The 18,526-nt window shown below is 45.5% G+C and overlaps 1 protein-coding gene across 4 annotated transcripts in view; it reads right to left on the reverse strand.

The window, feature by feature from the left end:
* The window catches only part of LOC119971502 (L-fucose kinase), a 393,737-nt gene that overhangs the window by 50,716 nt on the left and 324,495 nt on the right, over window positions 1-18,526 (reverse strand). For all 4 annotated transcript variants that reach the window (XM_038807112.1, XM_038807111.1, XM_038807110.1 and 1 more), the window contains 4 exons: window positions 17,880-18,075; window positions 17,008-17,135; window positions 7,559-7,660; window positions 162-332 (listed from right to left, as the gene is read on the reverse strand). In XM_038807112.1, the coding sequence (XP_038663040.1) occupies window positions 162-332; window positions 7,559-7,660; window positions 17,008-17,135; window positions 17,880-18,075 (597 nt within the window). The remainder of the gene's footprint in view (window positions 1-161; window positions 333-7,558; window positions 7,661-17,007; window positions 17,136-17,879; window positions 18,076-18,526) is intronic.

Genomic DNA, 18,526 nt, shown 5'->3' on the forward strand with positions numbered 1-18,526 from the left:
AGATCGGGGATATGGCAGATTGTTAGATAGAGCAGAGGAAACTTTGCTCTGCCTCCACACGCTCTACGAAAATGGATATTATTTATAAATTCTGACATTTTTCATCCCTAAACACTGCAGAATTCTTCGAGGTCCAGTTAACTGAGTAGTACATATTACACCTGCAAATCATCCTGCCGTCCTGTGATGCTGAAAATCTTCAGTTTCAGGTCCCTCAGTCTGATGTGGTGTCCCTGGACGATAACATCACAGAGCTGGTACTGGCAGAGTGCCGCTGATGACATCAAATCCACTCCCGAAAGAAGGCAACCAGAGCTCACATGAACGGATCCCTGACAAAAAAAAGAGGAAGAGCAAGGAATATCCTTCAGAAATCCAGATCAATATCATAAGTTTGACAGCAGTCTCAAACAGCTTTTAATGCATTTGTTTCATGATTTTTGTTTTTTATTCCCCCAGTTCTTCTCCTTTATTTATCTTTTCCCTGATGTTTTGAACCACACTATGATACTGTTCTACTTATTCTACCAGCATCCCAGCACTTCATCGACATCATTAGTCTCCATGTGCAGGCTTGAGCACTGAGAGTTTCTGAAGTTTTCCAATTAAGGGGCAAGTTAGTGTGGCTAATCCACCTACCCTGCACGTCTTTGGGTTGTGGGGGTGAGACCCACGCAGACACGGGGAAAATGTGCAAACCCACATTAGGCCGGAGCCGGAATCGAACCCGGGTCCTCGGCGCCATGAAGCAGTAGTGAAAGTTAACCAGCTTCCTGGTCACAAGGAGAGAGGACAGGGAAGCGAGCAATTATACCTCATCCTGTCTTCACATCCTGTACCTTTAGCAGCAGTCAATGGGCAGCAGTGAGGAAAAGGAGCCCACAGACTGACGCTAATTGTAACACCTTTAGAAAAGGTGTGGGTTCTAGCCCTGATCCAAAAATCTGAACATAACATCTAGGCCGGCAAGTGATGCCGTCTTTCAGATGAGATGTTAAACTAAGTTTCCCTTCTCATTTCAGGGGAGTTCTTCCTGGTATGCTGGCCAACGATCAGCTCCCCCACAACATCACTAAAGTCAATTACTTGGTCATTATCACAACACTGTGTGGGTGTTTATGGTGTGAAAATTACCTATCCTATTGCGTATCCTACATTACAACATTTACATTTCAAAAGCAATTCTTTGGCTGTGAAATGCTCTGAGACATCCAGAGGTTGGGAAAGGTGCTACATAAATGCAAGTCAAATGGTGCAGAAGAGGCACCCGTTGGCCCATCGAGCCTCCACTGACAAAACCACACTAAATCTCACTTTCCAGCCCTTGGGCCATAGCCTTCAACGTTGTGGCATTTCAAGCGCTCATCCAGGTACTTTTTAATGGTTGAGATTTCCCGCCTCGACTACCCTCCCAGGCAGTGCTTTCCAGACTCCCACCACCTGCTGGGTGAAAACAAAATGCCCTCTAAACCTCCTGCCCATCACCTTAAAATTATGCCCCCTTGTTATTGACCTCAAGGGTGCGAGTTAATGTTCTAAGTGCGGTAGCGAGTGGGAACTGCCGCGAGCTTCCCGAAGCTCGACATAGCGAGACCGTTACCGGTATCAAACATTAACTGGCCCGCTTAACGAAGCCACATGGGCTTTACGCTGCAAATGATGGACCGTCCGCTGATTCGCCGTGACTGCGCCCACCAGCTTCCCGCTAATAAGGAGGAGCCGCACTTAAACCGATCCTTCAGAGCAAACCCCACACAGCTCGCAGCCATGCCAAGGAGACCAGCACCATGATTCAAGGATGCCAAACTGGGCCAGATTGCTGGACGGGGTCGCGGGATTCCCTGTTTCCCCGATGGGCTTGGAGGGTCAGTCAGTGTCACCTGGAGGATGTAGCAGCGGCCATCAGCTCAGGGAGTGTCACCAGGAGGACTGGAACCCAGTGCTGTAAGATGATCAACAACCTCCACCAGGCAGCACAGGTGGGTTGGTACTGACCCCCTGGCCTACCCAGCACCATACCGTGCCCTGGCCCACCCATGTCCCGCTAGGGCGAGATCGTGAGATTCAGATGGGGCTGTCAGCAACACTCCAACAGGCCCATAGCCAATTTGAGGAGTCCCAGCTATGGCCATAGGTATTGAAGCCGGCAATGCGAGGCCAACACTGCGAGGGTGGCGACAGCAGTGAAGAGCTTATTGTCACCAGTAGGCTTCAATGAAGTTACTGTGAAAAGCCCCTAGTCGCCACATTCCGACGCCTGTTCGGGGAGGCAGGTATGGGAATTGAACCCGTGCTGCTGGCCTTGTTCTGTATTACAAGATGTTTAGCCCACTGTGCTAAACCTGGCCCACAGCAATTGCAGGTGATGGCGGATGAAGCCACATCCTATGAAAAGCGGGTGAGGATGAGGGCCTCCCGGGTTCTCCGGGCTGGCAGCCGCTCTCCATCCTCTGGCTGGCCCTGCGGGCCCTTCCCAGCTCCTCCTGGTCCAGCACCTCCTTGGAGGTGGCCGCATATTCCTCCCCCTCCACCACGTCTCCCCACTGCTGTGCCAAGTTGTGGAGGGCATAGCAGACCACCACAAAGCGGGCAACCTCTTCAGTGCACCACCAGAGCAGTCCAGGCATCGAAACCGCATCTTTGTCATTCTGATGCACCGCTCAACAAAATCCCGGGTGGCCACATGGGGTTGTTGTATCAGATCTCCACATCAGTCACCGGCCTCCGTATTGGCCTCATAAGCCAGGTCCTCAGCGGATATCCCTTATCCCTCAAGAGTCAACAGCCCATCCTGCGGTGGTCCTCGAAGAGGCCGGGGTTGTCTGTGAGCAAAGATGGCTACTCCTCTCCTCGGCTCCCCAAAGAAGCCCTTCCGCCAGGCTGACATTTTTCACAAGGAGTACTAATCGGCGCTAGCATGACTACTTGCTGGGGAGGCCGGTGAATAACGGGAGGCCATTGGATAAGATGTTGCTCCCATTAATTGTATAGAAATAGGGCTTAAGTGGTGATAACTGGTTTCTCACCACACTACAGCGAGATCCCGATTTCCCCTGTGGGAGCAGGCCATATGCATCGCAAACTGTTTGGCGCCTGGCGTGGCTCTCATTTTCTGCCTCTCACGCTATTCACCAGCCTTGTCTCGTTCGAGTGAGAACGCAACGATGCCAGAGTATCACCCTCTACATGTGGGCTAAACCAGTGAGAAACTCCCCAAGGCCCCAAAAAAGGTGACTGTGTCATTGAACAGCGGTGGGCAACTCGCCAGCAGAGCCGGCGGGAAACTCCCCGAATAACCCGCCACAAATTAACTTTTTTGGGGAGAATGGCGGCCTAATTCTCAGGCTTGAATTTCTTTCCTTGTGGATCTTCTCTTCGGGGCAATGTTATGGGCCAGTGTTTAGAGAACCTCAAAGTGTTTCATGGAGTTCACCTGAGCAAAAAAAGGAAAACTTGCATCTGTGTAGTGCATGTCACAGCTCAAGATGTCCTGAAGTGCTTTACAGGCAATGAAATACTTTTAAAAAAAATAGTCACTGCTGTAAAGTAGGAAACTCTGCACCTAATTTGGACACAGCAAGTTCCCACAAACACCAATGTGGTAATGACGAGATCATCTGCTTTAGTGATGCTAATTGAAGGTGAACATTGACCACAACACTGTGATAATCCGCACTGTTCTTCCTCTAATAAAATTACGGGATTTTTTTTATTTCCAATTGAGAGGGCAGATGATGTAACATTTCTTTGATTGTAGTGGCCCTCAGAGCTGCGAATGCTCTTTCGTTCAGTCTACGCTTGCACTTTTCTGAGCATATTGGAATGAGAAAAATAAACTGTGGGTGATTTTCGTTTGATTAAAAGGGGGATCAGGGGTTATGGGGAGTAAGCAGAAGAATGGGAATGAGAAACAGATCAGCAATGATTGAATGGCAGAGCAGACCCAATGAGCTGAAAGGTCTACTTCTGACCTATGTCTTATAGTCTAAACCTGGAGTAATACAGAATGGCAGCTCTCTAACTGTCTGAGGCCATCTAAAGGAGTACAAATCTGTCGATAAAATCGCAGCCTTTCCTGGTCTGTACCGTTCAGCTAATGACTGGTTAAATTCACAGCAAATCTTTTAAACCAGCCTCCCAGATCGATCTCCCCTTACAGCCAACAAAGACAGTGCACACTGGTTTCCTTAAGAGTTCATGCTAGATTTCACCTGTCTCAGAAGTGAAAGGTGAATTGACTAACTCAATGTACCTCCAAGGCCTATTTATTAAAATATTGACAGAATCTTATTCCTCCCACAATTCCTTTGACGTGCCCTTCGTTTAACATGTTTAGTCTCCATATTACAAAAAAGATGTAGGAAGTTAAAAAAAAATCTATAACGCTGGTACCAGAACTGAGAGGTCTTGCCATCCGAATGGATGAACAGGTCGGGTTCCTTTCTCTGGAAAAGAGGGGGTTGTGGGATGACCTGGCACAGTATTTTTGGAGGGGTTTGTTAGGATCGACATAGCGAAAAAGTTCCCATTTGTGGAGAATCCAAAACTGGAGGCCATAAAGAAAAGAAAGTCACGAATAATGCAAATTGTAATTCTGGATAAAGTTCTTCACCCAGAGTGGTTACAACGTAGAATTCACATGAGGACATTATAATAGATGTATTTAAGGGAAAGCTGGATGAATATGAGTGAGAAAAGAATGAGATTGTATGTGAAGATGAAAGATGGGAGGAGCTTTGTGTGGAGCAGAAACCTGTTCGGCCAAATGGCCTGTTGCTATGTTGTAAATTCTATGTTATTTAAATCCATACATCTAGTTTGAAAGGGAGAAGAGTAGGTCTAAGACTAGTATTTTAAACTTAAATAAAGGCAACTATATGGGCATGAATGCCGAGCTATCTGAAGTGAACTGGGATACTAGGCTAAGGCAGAAACTTAAGGAATATTTTAGAAGTATATGCATACTGTAAAAAAAAAATCTAAAGGGATTAGCCACCATCTGTAGTTAACTAAAGACGTTAAGGAAAGCATCAAACTTAAGGAAAAAGCACATAACTGCCAAAGATGAGTGACAGGTCAGATGATTGGTGAGAATATAAAGAATGGCAGAGAATGACTAAAAGATTAATCAGGAGAAAGAAAATAGAGTATGAAAGAAAGCTAGCTAGAAATGTAAAAATAGATAGCAAGGTATATTTAAAAAGAAAAAGAGTATGCAAAGTGAGTGTTGGTCCTCTGAGGAGTGACAATGAGGAGTCTACAAAATTATGAGAGCCATGGAAGAGTGGATAGTCAGAACCTTTTGCCCAGGGTGGAAAAGTCAATTACTAGGGAACATAGGTTTAAGGTGGGAGGGGCAAAGTTTAGAGGAGATCGGTAAGGGAAGTTTATTTCACAGAAGGTAGTGGGTGACTGGAACTCGCTGCCTGAGGAGGTGGTGGAAGCAGGTACGATAGTGATGTTTAAGGGGCGTCTTGACAAATACATGAATAGAATGAGAATAGAGGGATACGGACCCCGGAAGTGTAGAAGCTTATAGGTTAGATGGGCAGCATGGTTGGCGCAGGCTTGGAGGGCCTAAAGGCCTTTCCTGTGCTGTACTTTTCTTTTGTTCTTTAATAATAGATAATGAAGAAATGGCAGATTAAATTAATACATATTTTACTTCAGCCTTCACTATAGAGGATACAAAATCATTCCAGTTATAGCTGTAAATCAAGAGGTGGAAGGGAGAGGGAACCTGGTGAAATTACAATCGCTAAAGAAGCTGTACTGATGGAGCTATGGGCTGACAAGTCTCCAGGTCCTGATGGACTTCACCCTAGGGTGTCAAAAGAGGTGACTAATGAGCTAGTAGATGTGTTGGTGTTAGTTTTTCAAAATTCGTCAGATTTTGGTACGGTTCCATCAGACCGGAAAGTAGCAACTATCACCCTCTATTTAAGAAAGGAGAGAGGCAGAAAACAGGAAACTATAGACCAGTTAGCTTGAAGTCTGTGCTGGGGAAGGTGTTAGAATCAATCATTAAGGAGGTAAAAGCTGTGCACTGAGAGAAATTCAAGGTAATTGGGAGGAGTCAGCATGGTTTTGTGAAATAAATCATGTTTAACCAATTTATTGGAGTCTGTTGAAGGAGTAACATGAGCTGTGGATAAAGGGGAGCCTGTAGATGTGCTGTATCTGGATTTCCAGATAGCAATTGATAAAAATGCCACACCAAAGGTTATTGGGGAAAATTAAAGCTCATACTGTAGAGGGTAACATATTAGCCTGGATTGAAGATTGGTTGGCTGGCAGAAAACAGAGTATGAATAAATGGGTATTTTTCTGATTGGCTGGATGTGACAAATAGAGTCTGTGATAGGGCCTCAACCTTTTACAAATTATATCAATGACTTAGATGTGGGGGACGAAGGCATGATAGTTAAATTTTCAGATTGCACATAGATAGGTAGGAAAGTATGTTGTGAAGATAACATAAGGGGATTGCAGACAGATATGGATAGGTTGAGTGAGTGGGCAAAGATCTGGCAGATGGGGTATAATGCAGGAAAATGTGAAGTAGTTCATTTTAGCAGAAAGAATAAAAAGGCAGAGCATTACTTAACCTGAGAATGGCTGCAGAATTCTGGGGTGCAAAGTGATCTAGGTGTTCTAGTGCAGGAGTCTTATACAATAGTTAGTATGCAGGTACAGCAAATAATTAAGAAGGCCAATGGAATGCTATCCTTTATTACAAGAGGAATTGAATAGAAAAGAACATTATGGTTTGGATATACAGGGCATTGGTGAGACCACATCTCAAATACTGTCGTTTTGGCCTCCTTATATTTAAGGGAGGATGTAAATGCATTGGAGTGGTTCGGAGGAGATTTACTAGATTGATACATGGAATGAGTGGGTTGGCTTATGAAGAACGATTCGACAGACTGGTCTTTTTTCCACTGGAATTTATAAGGGTGAGGGGTGACTTGATTGAACTGTATAACATCCTGAATGGTATTGACAAGGTGGACGTGGGAGGATGTTTCCTCTGAAAATGAAATGAAATGAAATGAAATGAACTTTGCACCCCAGAATTCTGCAGCCATTCTCAGGTTAAGTAATGCTCTGCCTTTTTATTCTTTCTGCTAAAATGAACTTGTGCGGGATTCTAGAACTTGGGGGCACTGTTTTAAAATTAGGGGTCATCCTTTTCGGACATGTTCTCTCAGAGGGTTATGCAACATTGGAACTCTGCCTCAGAAGGAAGTGGAGACAGGGTCATCGAATATTTTTAAGGCAGAGGTAGATAAATGGTTGCTCGGCAAGGGAATCAAAGGCTGTCGGGAGTAATTGAGAATGTGGAAATTGAAACACAAACAGATGAGCCATGAGCTAATCAAATAACGGAGCAGACTCGAGGGGCAGAATGGTCTACTGCTCCTATTTTATATCGGAAATTTAAATATTTGTGAGTAAATACAGAGTGAAATCAATGGTGAATTATAAAAGAATACAGAAGAACATATTTCTCTGATGGCCAAGTGAAGCCACTCAGTCACAGCCAGAGTTTTACCTGTAGGTGGCAGTGTTGGACAACACTATTTGGCTCGATTCGGATCTCCCCATCCAGCAGGCTATTGATCACAGAACAGTCCTCGTTCAACATATCTTGATGCTTAAACAAAAACCAAAGAGATCATGCAAGGTCATAAATTTCTTCTTTTTTTTGCATCAAATTGAACATGCCAGCTTTAAAGCATACAATGAATCCGAAACACAGCTTAAATGTTAGCAGCGCAATTAGCATCATCAACAATAAAAAATTGCATTCATACAGTGCCTTTAATAATGCAGTGAAGCATCCCAAGGCACTTCACAACAGTGTAATCCACAGGTGGTGATATTAGAGTGGAGATAGAACATAGAACATAGAACAGTACAGCACAGAACAGGCCCTTCGGCCCTCGATGTTGTGCCGAACAATGATCACCCTACTTAAACCCACGTAACCCGTATACCCATAACCCAACAATCCCCCCATTAACCTTACACTACGGGCAATTTAGCATGGCCAATCCACCTAACCCGCACATCTTTGGACTGTGGGAGGAAACCGGAGCACCCGGAGGAAACCCACGCACACACGGGGAGGACATGCAGACTCCACACAGACAGTGACCCAGCCGGGAATCGAACCTGGGACCCTGGAGCTGTGAAGCATTGATGCTAACCACCATGCTACCGTGAGGCCCCAAATGTTTGAGGTGAGGGATACCGTCAGTGCCTCTGCTGATTCTCCTCCTGCAGAATGTTTGAGGTGAGGGATACCGTCAGTGCCCCTGCTGATTTCACCTGTGGGAAGTGCACCCAACTCCAGCTCCTCAGAAACCGCGTTAGGGAACTGGAGCTGGAGTTGAATGAACTTCGGATCATTCGGGAGGCAGAGGTGGTCATAGATAGAAGCTTCAAGGATGTAGTTACTCCAAAGAATGAAGATAGATGGGTGACAGTGAGAGGGGCTGGGAGGAAGCAGTCAGTACAGGGATAGGCCACAGTACATAGGCCAACGAGAGGCAAGGCCACATTGGATTTGTTACTGGGTAATGAACCAGGACAGGTGCTAGATTTGGAGGTAGGTGAGCACTTTGGTGATAGGGACCGCAATTCAGTAACATTGACTTTAATGATGGAAAGGGATAGGTATATACCGCAGGGTAAGAGTTATAGCTGGGGCAAAGGCAATTATGATGCGATGAGGCAAGACTTAGGATGCATAGGATGGTGAAGGAAACTGCAGGGGATGGGCACAATTGAAATGTGGAGCTCGTTCAAGGAACAGCTACTGCGTGCCCTTGATAAATATGTACCTGTCAGGCAGGCAGGAAAGGCAGAGGGTGGTGGTTGATGGCAAATGTTCATCCTGGAGTTCAGTTACTAGTGGTGTACCGCAAGTATCTGTTTTGGGGCCACTGCTGTTTGTCATTTTTATAAATGACCTGTAAGAGGGTGTAGAAGGATGGGTTAGTAAATTTGCAGATGACACGAAGGTCGGTGGAGTTGTGGATAGTGCTGAAGGATGTTATAGGTTACAGAGGGACACAGATAAGCTGCAGAGCTGGGCTGAGAGGTGGCAGATGGAGTTTAATGCGGAAAAGTGTGAGGTGGTTCACTTTGGAAGGAGTAACAGGAATGCAGAATACTGGGCTAATGGAAAGATTCTTGGTAGTGTAGATGAACAGAGAGATCTCGGCATCCAGGTACATAAATCCCTGAAAGTTGCCACCCAGGTTAATAGGGCTGTTAAGAAGGCATATGGTGTGCTAGCCTTTATCAGTAGGGGGATTGAGTTTCGGAGCCACGAGGTCATGCTGCAGCTGTACAAAACTCTGGTGCGGCCGCACCTGGAGTACTGCGTGCAGTTCTGGTCACCACATTATAGGAAGGACGTGGAAGCTTTGGAAAGGGTTCAGAGGAGATTTACTAGGATGTTGTTTGGTATGGAGGGAAGGTCATACGAGGAAAGGCTCGGACTTGAGGTTGTTTTCGTTAGAGAGGAGAAGGCTGAGAGGTGACTTAATAGAGACATATAAGATAGTCAGAGGGTTAGATAGGGTGGACAATGAGAGTCTTTTTCCTCGGATGGTGATGACCAACACGAGGGGACAGAGCTTTAAATTGAGGGGTGGTAGATATACGACAGATGTCAGAGGCAGTTTCTTTACTCAGAGAGTAGTAGGGGTGTGGAACGCCCTGCCTGCAAAAGTGGTAGACTTGCCAAATTTAAGGGCATTTAAGTGGTCACTGGATAGACATATGGATGAAAATGGAATAGTGTAGGTTAGATAGGCTTCAGATGGTTTCACGGGTCGGCGCAACATCGAGGGCCGAAGGGCCCGTACTGCGCTGTAATGTTCTATGTTCTATGTACTAAGTGATCGAGCGAGGGAACCGTGGTTTACTAAAGTAGTTGAATCACTTGTCAAGAGGAAGAAGGAGGCTTATGTAAAGATGAGACGTGAAGGTTCAGTTAGGGCGCTCGAGAGTTACAAGTTAGCTAGGACGGACCTAAAGAGAGAGCTAAGAAGAGCCAGGAGGGGACATGAGAAGTCTTTGGCAGGTAGGATCAAGGGTAACCCTAAAACTTTCTATAGATATGTTAGGAATAAAAGAATGACTAAGGTAAGAGTAGGGCCAGTCAAGGATAGTAGCGGGAAGTTGTACGTGGAGTCCGAGCAGATAGGAGAGGTGCTAAATGAATATTTTTCATCAGTATTCACACAGGAAAAAGACAATGTTGTCAAGGAGAATACTGAGATACAGGCTACTAGACTAGAAGGGCTTGAGGTTCATAAGGAGGAGGTGTTAGCAGTTCTGGAAAGTATGAAAATAGATAAGTCCCCTGGGCCGGATGGGATTTATCCTAGGATTCTCTGGGAAGCTAGGGAAGAGATTGCTGAGCCTTTGGCTTTGATCTTTAAGTCATCTTTGTCTTCAGGAATAGTGCCAGAAGACTGGAGGATAGCAAATGTTGTCCCCTTGTTCAAGAAGGGGAGTAGAGACAACCCCGGTAACTTTAGACCAGTGAGCCTTACTTCTGTTGTGGGCAAAGTCTTGGAAAGGTTTATAAGAGATAGGATTTATAATCATCTGGAAAGGAATAATTTGATTAGGGATAGTCAACACGGTTTTGTGAAGGGTAGGTCGTGCCTCACAAACCTTATTGAGTTATTTGAGAAGGTGACCAAACAGGTGGATGAGGGTAAAGCAGTTGATGTGGTGTATATGGATTTCAGTAAAGCGTTTGATAAGGTTCCCCACGGTAGGCTATTGCAGAAAATACGGAGGCATGGGATTCAGGGTGATTTAGCAGTTTGATCAGAAATTGGCTCGCTGTAAGAAGACAGAGGGTGGTGGTTAATGGGAAATGTTCAGCCTGGAGTTCAGCTACTAGTGGTGTACCACAAGGATCTGTTTTGGGGCCACTGCTGTTTGTCATTTTTATAAATGACCTGGAGGAGGGCGTAGAGGGATGGGTGAGTAAATTTGCAGACAACACTAAAGTCGGTTGAATTGTGGACAGTGCGGAAGGATGTTGCAGGTTACTGAGGGAAATAGATAAGCTGCAGAGCTGGGCTGAGAGGTGGAAAATGGAGTTTAATGCAGAAAACTGTGCGGTGATTCATTTTGGAAGGAGTAACAGGAAGACAGAGTACTGGGCTAATGGTAAGATTCTTGGTCGTGTGGATGAGCAGAGAGATCTTGGTGTCCATGTCCATAGATCCCTGAAAGTTGCCACCCAGGTTGAGAGGGTTGTTAAGAAGGCGTACGGTGTGTTAGCTTTTATTGGTAGAGGGATTGAGTTTCGGAGCCATGAGGTCATGTTGCAGCTGTACAAAACTCTGGTGCGGCCACATTTGGAGTATCGCGTGCAGCTCTGGTCGCCGCATTATAGGAAGGATGTGGAAGCATTGGAAAGCAGAGGAGATTTACCAGGATGTTGCCTGGTATGGGGGAAGATCTTGTGAGGAAAGGCTTTCGTTAGAGAGAAGAAGGTTAAGAGGTGACTTATTTGAGGCATACAAGATGATCAGAGGATGATAGGGTGGACAGTGAGAGCCTTTCTCCTCGGATGGTGATGTCCAGCACGAGTGGACATAGCTTTAAATTGAGGGTAGATAGATATAGGACAGATGTCAGAGGTACGTTCTTTACTCAGAGAGTAGTAAGGGCGTGTGATGCCCTGCCTGCAACAGTAGTGGACTCGCCAACATTAAGGGCATTTAAATTGTCATTGGATAAACATATGGATGATAAGGGAATAGTGTAGATAGACTTTAGAGTGGTTTCACAGGTCGGCGCAATATCAAGGGCCGAAGGGCCTGTACTGCGCTGTAATGTTCTATGTTCTATTAGGTCAAATGACCAAAAGTAGAAGAGGTGATTTAAAGGGAATGTCTTCGAGGGGAAGAGAGAAGTGAAGAGGTTTTGAGAGAATTAGGGTTTTGAAAGCTGAAGGCACAGCCATCAGCTGTGCTGCAACATCAGGCCAACTATGGGGAGGTGGGGGTGGGACTATTTGCTGCTATCTGAATGTGGAAGAGCCTGCTCTCCACGGTTCCCCCTCCTTTCTGGTGACAAGGAGAGAGAGGGAAACAGTGCCCGTGAGACCCTGTCCCCGAGGTCAGCAGCCTCCAACCCAAACCGAGGGGAGGTTTTGGATTTTGATTTTGAAGCTGATACAAAAATTAAAACAAGAAGCGCTCAATTCTTTGGCTGCTTAATTTCAATTTGAGGAATAAATCAGATTTTACCATCTGTCTGAAATAAGAACATAAGAACTAGGAGCAGGGGTAGGCCATCTGGCCCCTCGAGCCTGCTCCGCCATTCAATGAGATCATGGCTGATCTTTCGTGGACTCAGCTCCACTTTCCAGCCCGAACACCATAACCCTTAATCTCTTTATTCTTCAAAAAACTATCTATCGTTATCTTAAAAACATTTAATGAAGGAGCCTCAACTGCTTCACTGGGCAAAGAATTCCATAGTTTCACAACCCGTCGGGTGAAGAAGTTCCTCCTAAACTCAGTCCTAAATCTGCTTCCCATTATTTTTAGGCTATGTCCCCTAGTTCTGTTTACACCCACCAGAGGAAACAACCTGCCCGCATCTATCCCATCTATTCCCTTCATAATTTTATATGTTTCTATAAGATCCCTCCTCATCCTTCTAAATTCCAACGGATAGAGTCCCAGTCTACTCAACATTTAGAATTTAGAACAGTACAGCACAGAACAGGCCCTTCGGCCCTCGATGTTGTGCCGAGCAATGATCACCCTACTCAAAATCACGTATCCACCCTATACCCGTAACCCAACAACTCCCCCTTAACCTTACTTTTTAGGACACTACGGGCAATTTAGCATGGCCAATCCACCTAACCTGCACATCTTTGGACTGTGGGAGGAAACCGGAGCACCCGGAGGAAACCCATGCACATACGGGGAGGACGTGCAGACTCCGCACAGACAGTGACCCAGCCGGGAACCGAACCTGGGACCCTGGAGCTGTGAAGCATTGATGCTAACCACTATGCTACCGTGCTGCCCTTAATATCTCCTCGTAATCCAACCCCTTCAGCTCTGGGATTAACCTAGTGAATCTCCTCTGCACACCCTCCAGTGCCAGTACCTCCTTTCTCAGGGAAGGAGACCAAAACTGAACACAATACTCCAGGTGTGGCCTCACTAACACCGTATACAATTGCAGCATAACCTCCCTAGTCTTAAACTCCATCCCTCTAGCAATGAAGGACAAAATTCCATTCGCCTTCTTAATCACCTGTTGCACCTGTAAACCAACGTTTTGCGACTCATGCACTAGCACACCCAGGTCTCTCTGCTCAGCAGCATGTTTTAATATTTTATCATTTAAATAATAATCCCTTTTGCTTTTATTCCTACCAAAATGGATAACCTCACATTTGTCAACATTGTATTCCATTTGCCAGACCCTAGCCCATTCACTTAACCTATCCAAATCCCTCAGCAAACGTCCGGCATCCTCTGCACTTTTTGCTTTACCACTCATCTTAGTGTCACCTGCAAACTTGGACACATTGCCCTTGGTCCCCAACTCCAAATCATCAATGTAAATTGTGAACAATTGTGGGCCCAACACTGATCCCTGAGGGACACCACTAGCTACTGATTGCCAACCAGAGAAACACCCATTAATCCCCACTCTTTGCTTTCTATTAATTAACCAATCCTCTATCCATGCTACTACTTTACCCTTAATGCCATGCATCTTTATCTTATGCAGCAACCTTTTGTGTGGCACCTTGTCAAAGGCTTTCTGGAAATCCAGATATACCACATCCGTTGGCTCCCAGTTATCTACTGCACTGGCAGTTATCTACCGGACTGGTAAATAACAATACTGATGTGGGACTTGTCCCCATTGGGAGCAAAAGATGATCGTGAGATTGATCACTTTAGGCTTCCTATCAGACCACACTATCAAGAGGTGCTCAGTCTATGCTTTCAGCCATGGATGGCATGTCGTATTGGAGCCTGCAAACACAGCACAAACAGACGGACAGTAACATTTTGGGCTCTTGTGCTCTCTTAAGCGCCAGATTTTCACAGAATAGGAAAGGGTCTGCAGACCTAAAAATGGACACGGGACCCAGATGCGGATGTTTTGTCCCCATTTCCAACAGATCCTATTTTTGTTGGTAAGGGGAAGGGGCCAGAGCATTAATCAAACAGATGGGCGACATGGATCAGCAGTGCTACAGTGCTGCATTCAAATAAACCCTATTTTGGCTTTTGTATGGGCCGAAAGCCACAAACGTGGGAGTCACAAGCTGAGCGAGCAGTCAGAAATGCTCTTGAAAGGTGGATCAGATTTGTTTAACTGTCACAATCTGAAATTTAAAAAAAAAAATCCCATGCTTGTTAAATGAAAAATGCTGGATGCAGCTGTATGTGATTGTTAAAAAAAAACTGCTGGAGTACCTTGATTGACAAGCCAGCTGTTATACTGTAACAATAAAAAAGTAAAAGTGGAAAAAATATCCAGTAGATTTCACATCACGCAGGAAGAAGACAGAATAGTACTTCACTTAGTTAGGATCTGGAACATGGTGCCTTTGAGTGTGGTGATGGATGATTCAGTTATGGTTTTGAAAAGGGAATTGGATAAGCATTCGAAAGGGAAAATTTGCAGGTCTGCGGGGTAAGGTCAGGGGAGTGGGTGTAGTTGGGTTGCTCTTGCAGAGAGCCACGTGGACACAGCAGGCTAAATGGCCTCCATTTGTGCTCTAACCATTTTATGATTCAATAAAACTTATAAAGCACTCACACAATGTATAGAGCACTCGCTCTTTATGCTGTGGTAATTATCAATAAACTCTTTCTCCTTTATCAAATTTTCATAAACTTGTGATTATAATATAATTTGATTTCAATTTCAGGTAAGCATTAGAAAAATGTCTTAGTGTACCATTTTGCCGACCTTTAGCTTTTAGAAGTTTCAATAATTTGTTGCCATTTCCCCAAAGGCTATTCATTTTGAATGCTTGGCTGAGTTTGAAAAGGTACAATTATGTCAGCATGGTGTTGTGAGTTCACAGCTTGATTGATAGCTTAAAGAGCTATTAAAGGATCAGGAGCATGAAAAGAGGTAAGAATTAAACAATTGAGAGGCTGTTTAGCACAGGGCTAAATCGCTGGCTTTGAAAGCAGACCAGCAGCATGGTTCGAATCCTGTAACAGCCTCCCCGAACAGGCGCCGGAATATGGCGACTAGGGGCTTTTCACAGTAACTTCATTTGAAGCCTACTCGTGACAATAAGCTATTTTCATTTCATTTCAAAAGCTTTGATGCTTTCGTGAATGGGAGTCTTTTTCCACCATCAAGTCTCTTTGGTATGTATTTAATTTGTAGAAGTTTATTTCTGTTTTTTTTTTACATGGCTACATTCCTACATGGCTCCTAAGGTTTGCACAAGGTGGATACTGGATGAGTTGGCACTGAGTTAGAATGGGGGTCATGAAGGGCCATTAGGGGTGGGTGGAGTGCATGAATTGGCATCAAGTTAGCATGGAGGATGTGAAGGGTGGGTGGAGGGTGAAGACTAGAGCGTTAATGTCCAGAGAACATAGATAGGCCTTCAATTCTGCTTCCTGGTTTAGTGGACCCAACTGCATTTCGCACCCCCTCCCAACTCCACCCCCAGGACCTAAAATCTCATAATTCTGGGAATATTTTACCATGCCAGGGGTAGGGCAAGTAAGGAAATTTCCTGATTCGTGTCACTCACCTCAGATGCCAAAATCCGGTCCTAAATGCTACTACAAGTAATCGAAGATTTAGCGGAATGTTGAAAGGGGGTGAAATGATGCTTCATTGGATCCTTGGTCAGACCTTACCTCGGAGTAATGCATTGAGTTGTGGCACAATGTTTCGTAATAAATATAGATACATTGGCCTTTGGGGGATCAGAGCCTCAATTCATCACAATTACACTGAGACTTGAAGACAGGTTACAGAAACTTGGTTTGTATTCATAGAAACCCTACAGTGCAGAAGGAGGCCATTCAGCCCATCAAATCTGCACCGATCCTCTGAAACACAGTAAGAAGTCTTACAACACCAGGTTAAAATCCAACATGTTTGTTTCACACACTAGCTTTCGGAGCACTGCTCCTTCCTCAGGATTCACCCGAGGAAGGAGCAGTGCTCCGAAAGCTAGTGTTTGAAACAAACATATTGGACTTTAACCTGGTGTTGTAAGACTTCTTACTGTGCTCACCCCAGTCCAACGCCAGCATCTCCACATCAGGGGATCCTCTGAAAGAGCACCCTACCTAGGCCCACACCCCCACATTCCTGTAACCCAGTAACCCCACCTAATCGGTTTTCTTTGGACACTAAGGGGCAATTTAGCCTGGCCAATCCACCTAACCTGCACAACATTGGACAGTTGGAGGAAACTGGAGCATCCAGAGGAAACCCATGCAGACACAGGGAGAAGGTATAAACTCCACACAGATAGTGACCCAAGGCAGGAATTGAACCTGGGTCCCTGGTGCTGTGAGACAGCAGTGCTAACCACTGTGGCACAATGCTGCCAAAAACATAGTTTCACACAAAGGGAAATGAAACGGTGAAATTGTGGATTCCAGGTCAATTTGAGTTTTCATAATCAAGATGAACAGATTAGTATTGGTTCAAGGTATGAAGGGATATGGATCAAAATGGGGGAAGAAGGGAGTAAATGGAATTGATTTACATCAGCCATGATTTGACTGAAAGGCCTACTCCTCTTCCTGTAGCCCAGTACCACACACGGAAAGCTACTCACTAACCTGTGGTGGGGAAGAAGGATCATTGGCTTGTGTGGTTGGACTATTTACTTGAATAGAAGGTACCTGCGCTGTTGCCAGAGGGTGAATTGGAAGGAGGGAAGGATATGTAGTTGTCAGGTTCTGTAGTATAAAGGCAGGTGTTACGTACAGTCAGCTCAGAATGAACAATGTGACGGGCCATGAAACAGCTCGACACGCTTCCCCTCCGCGTCAGGTTCCGTATGTGATCATCTGCCGACAAGGTCATGTAGTCATAGCAACCATCAGCTACGTAGGCTGCAAAGTACAACAAACATTACCATGTCAGCTTTGGCTCAGTTAGTTGAACCCTTGCCTCTTGAATTAGAAAGCAACAAGTTCAAGTTCTATTCAAGAAGGCTTGAGTAATGTAGAGCTGACAAGGGGAGGTCCAGAGTGGAGCTGAACCATACACACGAAGGGAAGCCCAGAGTGGACCTGAACCATACAGACTAGGAGAAGCCCAGAGTGGAGCTGAACCATACAGACTAGGAGAAGCCCAGAGTGGAGCTGAGCTATACAGCCTAAGAGAGACCCAGAGTGGAGTTGAACCAAAAAGGCTAGGGGAAGCCCAGAGTGGAGCTGAACCGTACAGACCAGGAAAGACCCAAAGTGGAGCTGAACCATACAGACTAGGGGAAGCCCAAAGGGGAGCTGAACTATACAGCCTAGGAGAGACCCAGAATGGAGTTGAACCATACAGGCCAGGAGAGATCCAAGGTTAAGCTGAACCATACAGACCAGGGGAGATCCAGGGTTGAGCTGAAAAATACAGACCAGGAGAGATCCGGGGTTAAGTTGAACCTCACAGACAAGGACAGATCCAGGGTTGAGTTAAACCATACAGATCCGGAAAGACCCAGAGTGGAGTTGAACCATAAGAGATATTTTTGTATTTTCGTGTGTAGCTGTGGAGAAGCAATACCTGAAAGGTCGAACTGTAGCGGAGCAATTGTACAGACGAATTGAAACACAAGAGGTACGAGTACAAGTGTTACTCACCCACAGAGATGGGAATCCCTCGGAGCTCCTGCCACAGCACAGCTCTGGCACTCCTCATGATGGCCATATCACTGCTGTCAGCTCTGGTGGGCTTAGTAATGTCGTGGCTCTGCAGAACTCTACTTGCTCTATTCACAAAGACGTCTTCACAAGTGTGGCGTGCCATGCACAGCAAGATGTCAAAGAAAATAGACAGCTGTTGATAAGAAGGAATGTATATACAAGCAATAGAGGTACAATCCATAGCTGTGCTCGCAAAAAAATCCCTTTCACATTTTATGCCATGGCCCGATATGTCTGACATTTCCTCGCCTCAAAGCGCAGAGTCATGTTGGAATACAAACCTCCTGGTCACCCTCTGTCATAGTGTCTATTCTTCAACTGAGTCTAGACCCTGCAACACTGCACTGTTAACTCCCTGCAGCAATCTCAGCTATGTCTCAGTGGGCAGCACTCACACATCTCAGGCTGAGGCTGGGACCTAATTCCACTTCAGAGACTCAAGCATATAATCTAGGCGGACTCTCCAGCGCAGTATGAGGGAGTGCTGCACTATCAAAGGTGCCGTCTTTCAGATGAGATACAGGTTGGTCTCACTGTTGAATGCAAGTTCAGTTCACCTCGTGTATTCTAGCTTGGTTAGCGGA

This window comes from Scyliorhinus canicula, chromosome 9, assembly GCF_902713615.1.
Source record: "Scyliorhinus canicula chromosome 9, sScyCan1.1, whole genome shotgun sequence".
In the NCBI taxonomy this organism is placed as follows: domain Eukaryota; kingdom Metazoa; phylum Chordata; class Chondrichthyes; order Carcharhiniformes; family Scyliorhinidae; genus Scyliorhinus; species Scyliorhinus canicula.